We start from the raw sequence: 16,064 nt of genomic DNA on the forward strand, positions 1-16,064 counted from the left end.
CTACAGAACATCAAGGTGGGGCCTATGCTTTAACCCCACTGCCCCATGTACGTGTAAAGCCCCTCCATATGAACAACAAGGCGGCTTATATTATAAAGCAATTTTTTCACCATGAAGTAAAGAAGTACTGATATTGTACACTAGCTCGAACTCCATCGTGCATATTCTCAATGCCAGAGCTGAACAAAATGAAGCAATGTAAAAGGCTGTGGTCTTCGGGTATACTTGAGTCACAGAACTTCTCAGTTTTACTAACTAAGCAATGGCTATATATTGTTGGCATATTCTGGGTCTAGAGCATTCCTCAAAGAAGACAGAACATGGAAGTGGGCAGAAGCAACAGTGATTACATCATTTGCAAGAGCTCCCTTAATGTTCTTTTGGTTTCGTTTATTTTGTATTTATTTGATTTATTTATTGCACAAATGGATATACCAATTGCCAACAAAATTATCAAAGTGGTTAACATAATAATATAACAAAATAATCAGCACTCAACAATAAAACCGTAACTTTCCTGGCTGTGTCACACTTCAGGGAAAGCTTATATAAAGAACCTTAAGCAGGTGTCTAAAGGTCAGAACTATAGTTTAGTGAAGGTGGGATATTTTACTCATACTCTGTACTTGTTCATTTGTTTCCATTGATCATGAAGTAGTCATAATAATGCTAAATTTACAGGGAGACTGTGGGATTTGATTAGCATTTTACATATGAGTTTATTTCAAATAAAAAATACAGTTTTAGTCTGATCCTAGGACTTCTAACAACAACAAATATATACTTTTGGGATGGAAGGGGTAGCTGTTGCATTACCATATGTCACAAAGTGTGTAATTACAGGTGTATTACATGCCAACACAATTGCTAAGATCAGGATATCACTGGTGAGAGCAGCCAGATCTGAATGGGGCATTTTACCTGCATAGGCACCTACAGTGGTCTATGCTGCTGGGCCATATGCACACAGCTATGTCCTACTTGCCACTGAAAGCTTCTAGAAGCAATTTGCCTGATCTACACTGAAAGCATACGGGCTTCATCACTAGCTACGTGTCCTCTTGTCCACTACACGAGTTTTGTAAGCCCATTGGCACAACTGTGCCATGCAGAAACAAGGGGAGGAAGCAATGGTGCATAATTTACCCAGTCCTTGGGGTAAGGTTGAGCCCTGATGCTGGTGGAAAGATTCCAACTGCCCCCATATGGCAGCACTAGCGACATCAAGCTCAATGCAGCTGGTATGCAAGAGTCAGTTCTTGACAATGTGGGTAGCATAACTCTCTTTTAAAATCAATGGTGAGTATCTGAAGTGTGTAGACAAGAGTCCTTCATTATCCTTCCTTATAGAGACAGGGTCTGTTATCAGATCCAAGTCTTTAATTGTATAGTTCTCATTAGATCCTATACTCTGTTGCATAACAGTAAATCTGACCCTTACTGAGCTACCTGAGCCTACTTCTTACTATTAATTTGTCAGTATGGCAAGGTTAAACCACAAGTATTTTTGGACTGGGACTGTGAACTATCAGTAACAAGATCTGCATTGCAAAAAGTTAGCATGGATGAATGGGTGAAATGTATGGGAACACCTTATCAACAAGTCTGTGCTAAATTGGATAATGAAAACAAGAGTAAATGAGGCCAAAAGGTGTCTCCTTGTTAGTCCAACAATGCAATTGTTAGTACTGTTAGTATTAAATCCTATGCATGTTTAGACAGAAAAAAGTCATACAACTCCCAGCATTCCCCAGCCATGTTGGATGGGGAATGCTGGGAGTTGCAGGACTTCCCCCCGCCCAAACATGCATAGGATTGCGCCCTTAATTGATTAAATAATTTTTAGTCAATTAAACATCTACATTTTATTTAACTCTTTCTAGAGGGGTAGCCCTGCTAATCTGTTGCAACAAAAACAACAGTATTGCAGCATAATACTTCATTGTTTTTAGTATGTAACCCTGTGAATTATGGGGGAAAAAACTCTTCCAGTTAGGATTTATGAATATCCACAAAACATTTTGAGGGTAAGCTTTGAAAGTGTTGCACCTCTCCAACACAATGCATTTGATTTTTAAAATATTAGTATGCACAGCAGCATTTACATACATGTAAGAAAGAAGACCGGGGTGGGGGGGATATGTTGCATTCGGTTGAAACAAGGGAACATGGTGCTTTGGCAACCAAATTAAATATGTTTGGTCTGCCCCCCTCCTGCAAATCCTCTAAATTCAGTTCTGACTCCCAAATTCCAGGTAATATTAACCTGTATGCTGAAAATCTGCCCCTAATCCTAAATAAAAATATTTACAGTTAGGATTACTGTCCTTTCAAAAAGGAAACCCACAAGACTCTAATGACTGGGTTTGGGTGACACGATAACCCATGATGGGTTAGTAAGCCACAGTGGTTTATTTAACCCATTGTTGGTTATCGTGCTGACTGTTGAGCATTTTCAAATTGACGATTGGGGCAATAGAACCCAAGGTGGAAGGGGGGATTCCCCCCCTCCCACTGCTGATTTTCGCAAGGGGCACTTTGAAAATATAATGTAAGCTAATGGAGCTCGTTGCACTATTCACTTACATTAGATTTTCAAAGTCCTCCTCATGAAAATCGGGGTTAGGGTGAAATCCAAGCCCCACCAAGGACTGCATTGCCCCCACAGCCCTTGGGGGGGGGTGGATTTTACCCCCCCAATTTCCAGATTTTTCTTTACCCAAGCCCTGTTTTGTGCAAAACGGGGCTGGGGGAATTAAAAAGAAGGGGGACCCAAAGGAGGACTTAGTGGCAGACAAGTCGGGTCTGCCCCAGGTCCTTTGGGATGTTGGGCTGGAGGACTGAGGGGGAGGGAGGGGCTTATTTGCCCGATTGTGTGATGCGCACAGTGTCTTATAAACTACTGTGAGTACCTTATAAGCCACCATGGCTTAAAGTGATGTCTGAACTACCCCTCTGGGGGAAAAAAAATCTAAGCACAGGTAAACTGAATTTAGGGGTGGCATTAATGCAAAATTAGCTTGCTTGTTTATCTTTTAAGGCACTTTAATCTGTTAATATATTAATGACTGTCCGTGAGGAAATTCATACCAGTGAAAGAGTAGGTCCAGCCAGTAATTCAGTCTGTCTGTCGCTTGATTCAGACTTTAGCTCCTCTACTGCTACAAAAGGTGCTGAAGCTTTAAATATGTGGCTTGTTTCTACGAATCTGATTAAAGTAAATCACGTCAGATAACAAGATGTATGAATGGTAGAAATACATAGCGAGAAGGTTTTCCAGCCTTGTGAGCTAATGTATAGGACAACTCTTTATACCACTTGACTCCTGATCTAGTTTGCCCCAATCTAGCAAGATGATAATCGCCATTCATCTGCTGATACAGCTTTTTAAACAAAGTGTTTATCCATGTGTCCATGGTTGTCATCTAAGCAAATATCAGTGTATTAATCAAATTTGAGTTTAAAATGGCATAATAGCAACAACATATGCTGTGCAGATTTTTTACACCACATTTGTCCCTGGTCCACAGATACTCACACATAAAAAAGTATTTGGCATGTAAGTAGTGCTACATTCAGAAGGTGCTGTGGGAGGTGGGCACACAGATCTGTGGTGAAAAGGTGTTTATTTAAGAATTTTATATGCCACCTTATTGCTACAGATGGGATCAAAGGTTCATCATTTACATTCATCATCATCATCCAAGGTGTCCTCCAGGTGCCACCTCTGAGGGAGGATCAGAAGGGGACAACAAAGGAGAGGGCCTTCTCGATGGTGGCCCCCCAAATTATGGAACAATCTCCCCAACAAGGCCTGCCTGGCACCAACATTGTTATCTTTTTGGCGCCAGGTTAAGAGCTTCCTTGTCTCTCAGGCATTTGGCAGCATATGATGATTTCCAGGTCCTGGATTTTTCTTATTGCTGATTGTTTAAAATTATTTAGATATATATGTGTGCATGTGTGTGCTATCTGTTAATACGGTCGTACATAAATGGTTTTTATGCTATGTATAATGCATTTTTAAGGTTTTTAATCTTTGTAAACCACCCAGAGAGCTTTGGCTATTGGGCGCTATAGAAATACAATAAATGAAATGAAATGACATCTTTAAAAAAGTAATTCAAATGAAAGCATGGGGAAGGGTTGTGGCTCAGTGGTGGAGCACCTGCTTTGCATGCAGAAGGTACCAAGTTCAATCCCCGGCATCTCCAGGTAGGGCTGGAAATATTCCTGCCTGACACCCTGGAGAGCTGCTGCAAGTCAGTGTCGACAGTCCTGGACTAGGTGGACCAATGGTCCTACTCAGTATAAGGCAGCTTCCTCTGTCCCTAAAAAGGAACAGTTTTTCCTTTTCAAAATGTATCTTAGGGTGAAATCCAATGCAAGTTTAGATGGAAAAACATCCTACAACTGCAACACAACTCCCAGCATTCCCCAGCCAACCATGCTGGCTGGGGCATGCTGGGTGTTGTAGGACTTTTTTTCCCATCTAAACATGCATAGGATTGCACCCTTAAATATGTATACGCCACCCACCTTTCTGGACAAAGCCCTCTCAAGTCAGTGAACAAAGATATACAATTGCAAGATCACATTATGCTAAAAAATATAAACATTTGAAAAAATACAAAAGCACACAGCAATACGTTAAAATATAATTCAGCTGGTAGAAACAATTTTTCAGCAGCATATCCAATAAAAGCACATCCATTAAAAGCCATTTTAATTCAATTTTTCATAGAAGTATAACTTCTCAGAAGCAGCAACAAACAACACAAACTCCTCAAGGCAGCAGTTAAGATAATATTAAAAGGCAGAGGCAGAGAGCGGGGGGTGAGGGTGGGGCATGACAAATAAGTTGACTTTGCTTGGCGGTGTCCAAAAAGTAACAACAAAGGTGGATCTTCTTTGGGAGGGAATTCCACAGCTGGGGTGCAACCACAGAAAAGGCCCTCTCTCCATTTGCCTCCCACCCACCCTGACCTCCGCAGGTGAGGGCAACTGGAGAAGGGCTTGGATCATGAAGAATCTCAGTTGCCAGGCAGTCTTGCATAGGAGTAGGAAGTCCTTACGGTACTGGGTCTCATTGGCCTCTGGGTTCAGAAGAAAATATTTGTTTTATGGAGAGAATGGAACAAGACCAACTGGGTTGTGCCTGTGTCCTGGTGACAGTGGTTTAGTACCAAGAAAGTGGAACATCAGCTGGGTCTCCCTTACATCCTGTACTGGCCGAATCCACATAGCTCTCCAGAGGGCAATAATGTGCTGGCTGCTGCTCTTTCTCCTTATTCCTGTTAGCAGGGCCAGCCCAAGATGCTTTGCTGGCTGAGGCAAAGGACAAGATGGCTCCCCCCTCCCACCAATTCCACGTACAGAAGCAAACTGGACTAGCAGTTGAATCATGCTCTGACACTGGCCAGAGGAAAACATCCTCCACTGTACCTGAAGGCAACAGGCTAACTTATGGGGTCTAGGGCAGGCTGCATGGCACACAGTGCTCTGTTCTCCAACACCTCACTGGCACTTTTCCGCCCCTGCCTCCCCCAGCATCTGCTGCCTGAGGCAGCAGCTTCACTCTGCCTAATGATAGATCTGGCCCTGCCAGTTATTGCTTGCTCAGAGAAGGCAGGCAAACAAGCAGTAGCAGGGGGCAGCAGGATCAAGGGGCTTCACGGGTTGGCATCGGGAGTGTGCCCCCTACAGAGGCATGGGCCTTGGCAGGCGCCTAACGATGTCAGTCCCTGAAGTTGCCCTTTATGGAAGATGTAGAAGATGTCTGGCTATGTCTGGTAAGATTCCGTAATCGGGGTACTCAATGCCAAGGTTCTCCAACTCTCTGTGTTGGGCTTTTCCCTCTCCTTCCCCTCCAGTTCCTTCTCTCCATGTCTTGCAAGTCCTCACACTTTGCTTTCATAGTGTGAAAGTGAAAGCAGTGTGGCGTAGTGGTTAGAGTGTAGGACTGGGGCTCAGGAGATCTAGGTTCTAGTCCTCGCTCAGCCATAAAACTCACTGGGTGACTTTGGGCCAGTCACTGACTTAGCCTAAGCTACCTCACAGGGTTGCTGTGAGGATAAAATGGAGAGGAGGAGGACCTTGAAAGCTGCCTTGTGTTCCTTGCAAATGGAAAAAATGTGAGATATAATTGTAATAATTAAAAATAATTTTAAAAACCAGTGATGAGACAAGAGGAGGGGGGTGGAGCTGCCAAAGAGAGCCTTGGATGACTTGTGGGTTGGAGGAGGGCTGGGCCAATGGATGGGGGGCTGCAGGGTATATTGAAAGTCTCCATGCGCTGGATTAGGACCATGGACTCGAAGTCCCCCATCAACTGGGATGAAAGCTATCCTTGGCTCTACACTGGCCTTCCTCTACGCAGTGCCTTCCAGATGTTTTAGACTACAACTCCTAGCATTCCTCACTGTTAGTCATGCTGGCTGGGGCTGATGGGAGTTGAAGTCCACAACATCTGGAGGGAACTAGGTCCAGGAAGGCCCTTTATATGTTGCTAACTATCAGATGGAGGGCCTTGGATGAGTACACCCACCTCCTCTGGCTACTTATGCAGTGTAAAAATTATTTGAGAATAATAAAGGATGTCTGTCTGTCAGCACTATAGCTCCAAGACCATGAAATGTACACACCTGAAACTTGGCATGCATATTAAAGGGATCTAAGGGATGTGCACTTCTGGGTTATTTGGTTTTTAAAACACATTAATTTTAATTATTTTTTATGTGTCCATGTGCTTGAAGCTTGCAGTACCATCTTTGGTCGCTAGGTGGCAGGCAACCCTAACTAGCACATAACTTTTCAGTTGATACAGGTTGAAGCCAAACAAAGTCATCCCAGGGACAGTTCTATCGCTGCCCCTGCTGTGGCATACCCTCCTCCTCAAGGGAATGGAGGGAGAGAGGAGTGCACCATGGCAGGGGCCATGCCTTCACTCAGACAAGGTAGGCACAATGTGTCCAACTCTGGCAGCTGCGTAACTTTGCTTGAAGGCTTCACTGTATCAATCTTAAGGGCTATTCCAACCATGTGAAGCCGGGTCCATTTGCTAGTAGATTATATAACACACCAGCTTGATAAACCTATCAGCTGCACACTTCCATTTATCCTCAGAACAAAGGAAAAATAATAAGCCCCATTACAGCACATTACCCCACACATCTGTAGTACTGGCTCACAATAAATCAGTTATTGCCCCTTCTGCTGAGGATAGCACTAGGAAAGCTGTTGTGACTTTGATGACAGCAAGTAGCCCAGGAAGAACTGGACTCACTAATCTTTGCCGTAGGTTACTAAGAATCTGATTTTGAAATCTAGACTGAAGGAGTTTTGTTTCCCCTTATCACCCTGGCAATCAACATGCTGCCTTTTAATTAAAATCATGATTAATAGTAGATTGAAAATGTCCCCACATTTCTTCCCTATTTTAATTGTGTGTGTCAGAAGTGGCAGGGGGAGAGAATGACAATAGAGCCATACTTTCCCATCTCAGCTTTGTACCTTATCAAGGCTTTCTCTGACGAAAGAAGATACACACAGTGCAGGAATAAAATGCTACAGCTGCGTCCACAGCAACACCAACAATGTCAGACAATGGCTGGTGCCCTTTGAGTGCAGAGAAGCAAACGACACAACAGTGGAAAAAGGGCAGCAGCACATCGGAGTCCCTGACAATCAATCAATCTTTACGATGTGTGATCCATTTTAGCCGCAGCTGTAATCAGCATCTGAATGCCAAGTAGTGAACTTAAGCCCTTTGGGACCAACATTCACATTTGTGTATCTCATTAAAAGTGCAACGTTCAGTTCAAAGGCCACATAAGAGCAAGCGTGACTGGCTGGAGCACTGGCCCCTTGTTGTAAAGATCATTACACAGTTCTTCCAAGATAAATGGATTCAAGGCTGTGCCGCACACTACATTTTAAAGATGTACCTGTAAAAATGTAACGTGTGTACAGGACAGATTTACTTGTGAAATCATGTGCACAGTTGTATGCCAGAGAGCTGGGATTGGCCACTGGGGCTTCCTGGTGAACATGGCCATGAAGCTCACTGGGTGACTTTGGATCAGTCACTGATTCTCAGCTTAACCTACCTCACAGGGTTATTGTGAGGATAAAATGGAGAAGAGGAGGGTTCCTTGCAAGAGGAAAATAGGTGGGATCTAAATGAAATAATAAAGAAATAAATGACCTCTAGTCAACAACAAACACAAGTTTGCCACTGCTTAATATGTGAAGTGGCCCTCCGCTTCTCATTTCTTACGAGGAATTATGTGTGAGTGTGCACAGTCATACCTGTTCTGCTGACTCATGCACTGAAGATGAGAACATCGGTATCCCAAATTTAAACCTGCATCAAACCAACATAACTATCACAGTTTTCTCCAAAGAGTTTTGTGAGGATGCTCAGAATATGCTGTTAGAGATCCCATGATAGCTCGTGATTAAGAAAGGAACCTGTGACAAGCCAAGTTAAGCTTGTAGTATACACATGCTCTGATTCATCTTGAGCCGTTGACTAACCTACTGTTTCTTGTGGCAATCTGGATTTTTAGTGCATTTACTATTATTCAGTGGTTCAATTATGCTGTTCTTTCTTTCTGCTTGTCTCACTCATTTATCTCTGTTCCAAAAGCCTATGGAAACATTGGAGCCCAAAAGCAATGACATGTTGACACAGCCGTTTGCATCTTTGCTATTGTCTGAGCGGTGCACCAGCCTAGAGGGTAAACAGGAAAACCTTCCTCCTTCTCCGGCCAGCCTCTTTTACAAGCAATAAATTGACTTACAGACCCACATCCGGTATACAGCCATAAAAGAGTCCTAACACAGAATGGGTGGATAGCTAGCAGTCGTATTGAGCCAAGAGTTCAAGGCAGTCATAAAAAACACAAAGCATCCTTTGTTTGAATGGGAGTTCTGAATGAGAAATGGCTGTAGAGGGCAGCACTTTCCAAACTTGTAAAGTTTTATTCTTTTATCCATAACGTTAGACCCACTTGATACAGAGATAATGAAATGTCAAGCCAGAAAGTTAATTACTGTAGTGGTCCCAGAAGGTAAAACCACCACGGATTAGTTCTAGTGACCACCAATTAAAAAAAGTGAACATTTCAGATTACAAAGTGAATTCTAAAACTCTGAGTAGGGAGTAACATTCATTAATACAAGAGCCATTTTTATGTTTTGAGTTGCTTCATCTCCACTGAATAAAACTTAGATGTTATTAAGAAAGCACTAAGATTAAAACAACAACCAAAAAACTAATACAGTTTCATGGAAGCTTCAAACAGGGCAGATAACTCTTCTTCAGTTTGGGGACGTGGAGATAACTTAGTCACTCTTTCCTTAAAAAAAAGAAAGAAAAAACAAATGATATGAAGGCTTTAGCAAATATCAATTGTTAGGTTACATACATGTTAATTAGTACTGAAAGGTCTGTTACAAATTAGTAATTGATTGGACTAGGTGCACTGTAAAGTAATCTTGTGGAAATGTATTTGGTTCCTCTGCAGAGGGTGATTTTGGTAATGCTGCAATCTTACGCACACCTCCTTTGGCATAAGCCCCATTGAACTCAATGGACTTAGTTCTGAGTAAACATGCATTGGGTTGGCCTTCATATGAGGAAAATGAAGTGGTGCAAATGTTTAATTTGTTTTTATTTTATTTAAACTGATATTAGGTTGTCTTTAAGGTTAGAACATTAATGTTCTCTTTTTCTCTTGTTATTTTTTGGCACTAATTTTCAAACACGTTCTTATCCCGCTTCCCAGAGACCTCTACAGGGCTGATGTGGTGGATCCCTTATGGACAGAACTGCTCATTCAGCTATGTCAATGGCCCTCTTCAGGTGTGCCTTTCCACAAGTAGGGCGAACATTTGGCAGGTGGATTGGGGGCATTCTCAGCCCTGCCCTCTGACATCCTGCATGTGCAGGCCTTATCCCTGATGCCTGTGCATCAACTACGGCTGTCCAGTAAAGGGGTGGCTCCGTGTGAGCAGCTGCTCACGCGTGGCTGTCCCAGGCCACTGTGTTCAACATGCGGACATTAGGGCAGGGCCTGCATGGGCCACAATACCCCATGGGGGGCTAGGAGGCATAGCCCTGTTGCATGCATTAACAGAACTTGTGGCCCTCCAGTTGTTGTTGGACTCTAATCTCCATCAGCCCCAGCCAGCATGGTTAATGGTCAGGGATGATGGGAGTTGTAGTCCAACAGCATCTGATGGGCCACAGGTTCCCCATCCCTGCATTAACCCTACTTTGGAGGGCAGGTCTGGACAAGGTGAGCAACTGCACTTTTCATTTATTATATTTCTATACCGCCCAATAGCCAAAGCTCTTTGGGCGGCTTACAAAGATTACAAATTTGACACTTCAGATCAGATTTGTAAATGTTTATTTTATGCAGTAGCATGCACTGGTGTAGGACATCCTGACCTCTAATGGTAAATATTGTTTCTCCTTTCCCACCAGGAGGCTCCAGTCTGTTGATCTGCACATGCTCCTCAAGGTGTCATTTGACAGCTCCATGGTATATTACTACAGATGGGGGGCTTGATTCCACATAGGAGGCTGACAGACCTCAAAATCCAGGCTCTCAAATGTCTGCAGTGATTCTCTGAGGCCTTGGATGCTTGGGCTAAGACTAGCCAGACCATCTAGGCTTTTCTACATGAGGCATTTCTCATGAGCCTGTCATTCCCTACTCATGGTTGTTTATAAGTTCTTTAGATGATGTCGTGACCCTGCAGTTTTGCTTCTGTATCGAAAGATTATTTTCAGCGATTTTTTTTGAGCAACGAAAATGCGGCATTTAATTGTTAAAGCGAAAGAAACCGTTTTGTCTCTTGCATATTTGTGCTATTCTGCTATACCACAGTGCCACCTAGAGGTTATATAGTGGACAAGCAGGAAAAGAAATGATTCTCATGTAGTGCTCGGATCTCAATTCTGTGATGAAACTGAAAGTAGATACAGCTGATTAACAGCCTCCTGTAGCAAAGCTGTCTGGCATCAGAGTAATGAAGCCAATAGTCACCACAGGCCCATTGTGACATCACAACAGATCAGCCATCAAGAGAAGCATGAGCTCCTTACACTGATGGGCCCCTTGCTAGCATTTTATTAAACTAATTCATTATACTGTTACTATCTGTGTTTCCCATAAAACATGCTGCCATTATTAGTGAATAGGACATGCCTTTGGAATGCTAGATTCCTGTAGCGGTCCATACTTCAGCAGTATTCTCCTTAATTTTACATACAATTAGCATGTTTCATGGCAGGCTGTGCTTTCTAGCCCAAGTTACTCTCGCTCACGTCCCATTCCGTGGCCTGCTATTCCACAGAAGCACAGCCCTCCATTCGGAAAATGTAGCGTTCCCTCACTTTCTACTAATGATGGTATTCATTTGCTACATACTAACAGAGTTATTAGCAAAGAACAGAAGCTCCAACAAATACAGGGCTGTCTCTCTAGCTCAATTAATACTGTTGGTATGGCCTTTGTCCATTCTCCAGTCAATGCCATCTCACTGTATATAGTACAAATATTCATGATCACACTAATAACAACATACTTTCAGATCCAAGAAATTGATATCATCAGAGAAAATATATGCAATAATGCCAGCCTCGGAGTGATGTTAGCTCAAATTCAATATGAGACACCAGGGGAAAAAACAAACGCCATGTGAAGAATTGCTGATGAATCCTCACAGAAAGCTTAATACAAAATGTACTGGACCATAACTGAAAGGACAGCCACCTAGCCTGGATCCGAAGAACCATGCAACTAATCTGCATGTCCATGTCAGGTCTGAGCTTGTGTTTGTTAAACAACAGCCCCTCAGGCTGCATGGCAAACCTGTACTGAAACTGAGGGGAGTTTAAAAAGCAGCTTGTGATATGGCATGGAGGTCTGCCATTCACAACGAAAAATTAAAAAAATCCAACTAGGCACACCCAAACCCTTAGGCAAGGGGCCTCAACCTTTTTGAACCCATGGGCACATTTGGGAATTTGAGAAGCTGCTATGGGCACCACCACAAAATGGCTCCCATGGAGGATGTGGCTAGTCACATAATGGTTGTTGTGGGGGCCTGGCTAGTCAAAACTGAGCTAAAGAGATGGCGGGGGAGAAATAATGAGGCTAGAGGCTGGAAGGGAGGGGGAAATAACAAAGCAAAACAGAAGAGGGGAGAGAAAGAGCAAGGCTAAAGGCTAGAAAAGGAGAGAAAGAAGGCTACCCTAACATTTTCCTTTGTGGGCGCCATTGGAAGTCTCTGTGGGTGCTGCATTGGGGGCCCCTGCCTTAGGTCAGCCTAAGGAAGCTCTTTAGATCCTGGCTTATGTTAGCAGTACTGGACTCTTGGTCTGAGAATCAGAACTTGCTGGTATGGAAAGAGGCCAAGGTTTCCAACAATACAGTATAGTTAAACGGGTGGGAAATCTATGGCCCTCCAGATGTTGTTGACCACAACTCTCATCAGTCCCAGCCAGCATAGCCAGTTATCAGGGATGATGGAAGCTGTAGTCCAACATCCAGAGGGCAACCCTTGGGATAGTAGAATCTTCTTGCCTTCACAGCTCAAAGCTAATCACACACACACACACACACACATACACTAGCTTGAGGATCAGGGACAGTTGCAATGGGACAGCTATTTTCTGAGGATAAGACTATAAAGGCGCAATCCTATGTATGTTCAGACAGGAAAAAGTCCTACAACTCCCAGCATTCCTGAGCCATCCATACTGACTGTGGAATGCTGGGAGTTGTGGAATGCTGGGACTTTTTTCTGTCTAAACTTGTATAAGATTGCACCCTAATACTGTTTACCATTAGGCATTTCTTCTTACGGAACATACCCCCCAAAATCACAAAAATGTCTCCGTCTCCTACTAAGAGTCCTCTGCACAGTGTAAAAATAGATGACTGGTTTTATCTCACAGTTTACTCGTTTCTTACTGTTTACTACCAAAAGAACAATAACGGAAAATGTCTAAGGGAAATATTTATTTTAAGAGAAATGGCCTTTGCCATCTTGTCCTACCTGAGGCAGGGTGCCTTTGACTAGGGCAGGAATATCATCTTTAGAATAACCAAGAGCACCTAAGCCATCATCAACATTCAGATCAAACAAGAATTTCCGGAGAGTGTCTGCCAAAATAAGCCCAGCATCTTTGATTTTTGCTGTGCTGATGTTAGCTCCTAAAATAAGAGAGAAACTTTGAGCAAGTAAAGAACTAATCTCCTCTCGCTTATTATAACAATACTTAAATATAGTGAACGCATAATTGCAGATACATACATGTGCATGCCCATAGAGCAGTCACTTCCCTAAAAATAACATCAGACAAAAGATAATGAAACCAGTTATCTGTTAACATAGTTTAAAATGAGACCTCGAACTAATTTGGAAGAGCAAAATGAAAAACCAAGTAAACACGTTACTTGTCCATCAGTCTGATGTGTAGTGAGGATGGTAGAGAAGCCAGAAGGGCCGTGAGTGAAGCAGAAGAGGTGCAGCCTCACTAAGCATTTCATTGTTTTTGCTAATTAGCACATAGGATGGATACTCCTGTCACAACTCTCACAGGAGCTGCAGATGGAGTGAAGCTGTCCAGACAAATGTCACCAGGGCCAGGAGTGCAGAACCTCTTTCAGCGCAAGCCAAATTCCATTTCAGAGAAGCTCTTGGGGGCTGCATTTTGGTGGTGCAGTGCCAACTCCAGGTTTTGGAGGGTCCTTTGGCAAGACACCCTCCATGGGCTCCCTCCCTCCAACTTTTCACTGCCATTGTCATCAGTTGCTATTGCTCCTCATCCTCTCTCTCCTCTTTGCTACCATTTGTTTGCTTGACAGGCAGAAAGTCAGTGAACGAGTAGGCAGTGGCATCTACTGCTCCTCCTCCTCAACACCTCCATTGTTTGGGCTGGGGGCAGAAGGCAGGGGAACAAGCAGGTTGCAATGGTAAAGAGGAGGAGCAATTCCAGGGGAATCTTGTCAATGGACCCTTGTGGAGATGTGGGTCCTCAGCAGGCATCCAACCATGCCTACCCTTGATGCTGGCCCTGCGGTGGTGGGCAGGGCCAAAGGCAAAAGGATGGGGCCAAAAATAGCAGCATACTTTAGCTTAGAACTCCTACTGCCAGTAACTAAGCCTAAAGAGAGATCTTGCAACTGTTGGTACCAAGCAACTGGTAGTTGGGGGAGACAGGTGTGGCCATGTGGAGAACCCCAGAGGGCCAGAATGAGACCCTAGAGAAGCCTGATGCTCCTGGGCTAGAGCTCTGCACTAGGGAGAGGAGACATCCTCTTTCCCCCTGCATAGCTTATCATGCCCTCTTGTGGCTAGCTTGTCTCTGAAAAGGCAAGCCAAATGCATATGCAAATTAAGGCTGGGATCATAAGCAGGGTAGGCCCTACCCTTGCCAGAGATGTACGGATGGTGTAAAACTCATTTTATCTGCATTTTGCAGACTGTCAAGCTCCTTTCATTCTGTCGTCTGCTCATCAATGGAATTGGACTTTTAAAGTTTCCGAATTTGTGCAAATTCACATTGCAAAAGTGTGAAAATCCCCCCAAATGCCCAAATCCCGCCCCCCCCCCCATGCACATTTTCATGCTTTAGCCTATGGAGGAAATGTGCATTTTCAGACAATTTCTTTTTATTATTTTTTCATTTTGCATATTTTACTAAATTCACACAAAATTCCGTAAAGGGTCTGCAAGTCCACAGAATCCGCCTGACTGGGGAAAAGCCAGTCCACTGCAGAATCTACGGGTCAGATTCATAAAAATCCAAACTCATTTGAGCAAGCTAACTTCTGTGAGCAGTACGGGACATCTGAGTCAGTGGCTGTTATTTTTTAAAAGGATAAATGAACAAATTACTTAAAAAATAATAACACCTGGCATATGTTGCTTGTCAGTCAGTCTGAGATTTTGACTGACAGTCCGGAGGTGAGTGGAGTGACATGCTGTACTTGCAGGATTTTGCTTTTCTGAGGTTTCTCTCTCATCATTGGTCACACATTTCCCCAGCTCCCAATCCAGCCCTAGGAGCAGACTGTGCCCACCCCCTGGAAGAAATACTTTATTATGCTGGGGCAAGAGGAATGAAACAATTTTTTAAACATCTACAAAGGCGCCTTATGCCAGTTTGAGAACCCTGAGGTGGGAAATTTGTGGCCCTCCAGGTATTTTGGCCTGCAAGTCCCATCAGCCCTAGTCAGCACAACCAATAGTGAGAAAGGGATTGTGGGAGCTGCAGGCCAAAACATCTGGAGGGCTTCAGGTTCCACATCCCTGTTCTAAGCAATATTGCATTTTGATTGCATTAGCATTTTCTGCAGTCACAGAATCTGGAAGGGCTGAAAGATTTTTTATCCATCATATCTGAAAAAAAATGTTTTTGGTACTCTCACATTTTATGAACAGAATCATACCCATTATCTGGGCAGCCTCCAAGTGACGCTCAGGGCACATTGGTGCTGTGAAAGTAAACACCGCTGGGGATGTGAGGACAACAGAAAGACCATGTGGCTGGAGGAAAGCAAAGCACATTGCACATTAGTCAGACAACATATATTGCTGATAAAACCCTGGGAGAATGCATTTGAAGGTAACAGTAGCATTATTGCGTAATTATAGGCAAATATTAACAGATGTATTAGGCTGTTACCACTAAAGAATGATCCACATGATAATCCTTTGCTTTATAATTCTTCACCAAGCCAGAAATAGGGTAAGACATGCCATGGCTAAAGAGAGAAAAAAAGTCTTAATGTTAGTATTAAAATGTAGAAGAATACATCAGTCCCATAAACAACTAGAAAATACACATGTTGATAACAATATAATTGATCAGAGAAGGTGCAGGAGGTTTTTAGAAGATATGAGAATGCCTCTGACTTCTCTCAACCCATGTTTGCTTATGTTTTGATTGCGCCAAGATGTAAATGGCATCCTCTAATAATAATACAAGAAAAAATGAAACCTGAGGTCCATGATCCAGAGTTCCTCATGAACCCCAA

At 43.3% G+C, this 16,064-nt stretch overlaps 1 protein-coding gene across 4 annotated transcripts in view; it reads right to left on the reverse strand.

The window, feature by feature from the left end:
* Nucleotides 1-8,850: 8,850 nt before the first annotated feature.
* The window catches only part of ADHFE1 (alcohol dehydrogenase iron containing 1), a 29,678-nt gene continuing 22,464 nt past the window's right edge, over nucleotides 8,851-16,064 (reverse strand). For 3 of the 4 annotated variants that reach the window (XM_084849404.1, XM_084849403.1, XM_084849402.1), the window contains 4 exons: nucleotides 15,713-15,791; nucleotides 15,477-15,573; nucleotides 13,078-13,235; nucleotides 8,851-9,362 (listed from right to left, as the gene is read on the reverse strand). In XM_084849404.1, coding sequence (XP_084705530.1) covers nucleotides 9,279-9,362; nucleotides 13,078-13,235; nucleotides 15,477-15,573; nucleotides 15,713-15,791 — 418 coding nt within the window. In that variant the 3' untranslated portion in view covers nucleotides 8,851-9,278. The remainder of the gene's footprint in view (nucleotides 9,363-13,077; nucleotides 13,236-15,476; nucleotides 15,574-15,712; nucleotides 15,792-16,064) is intronic. The other variant, XR_014790106.1, reaches the window with a different exon arrangement.

Source organism: Heloderma suspectum, chromosome 4 (genome assembly GCF_057233095.1).
Source record: "Heloderma suspectum isolate Gila_16-S chromosome 4, 16-S_ref, whole genome shotgun sequence".
In the NCBI taxonomy this organism is placed as follows: Eukaryota; Metazoa; Chordata; class Lepidosauria; order Squamata; family Helodermatidae; genus Heloderma; species Heloderma suspectum.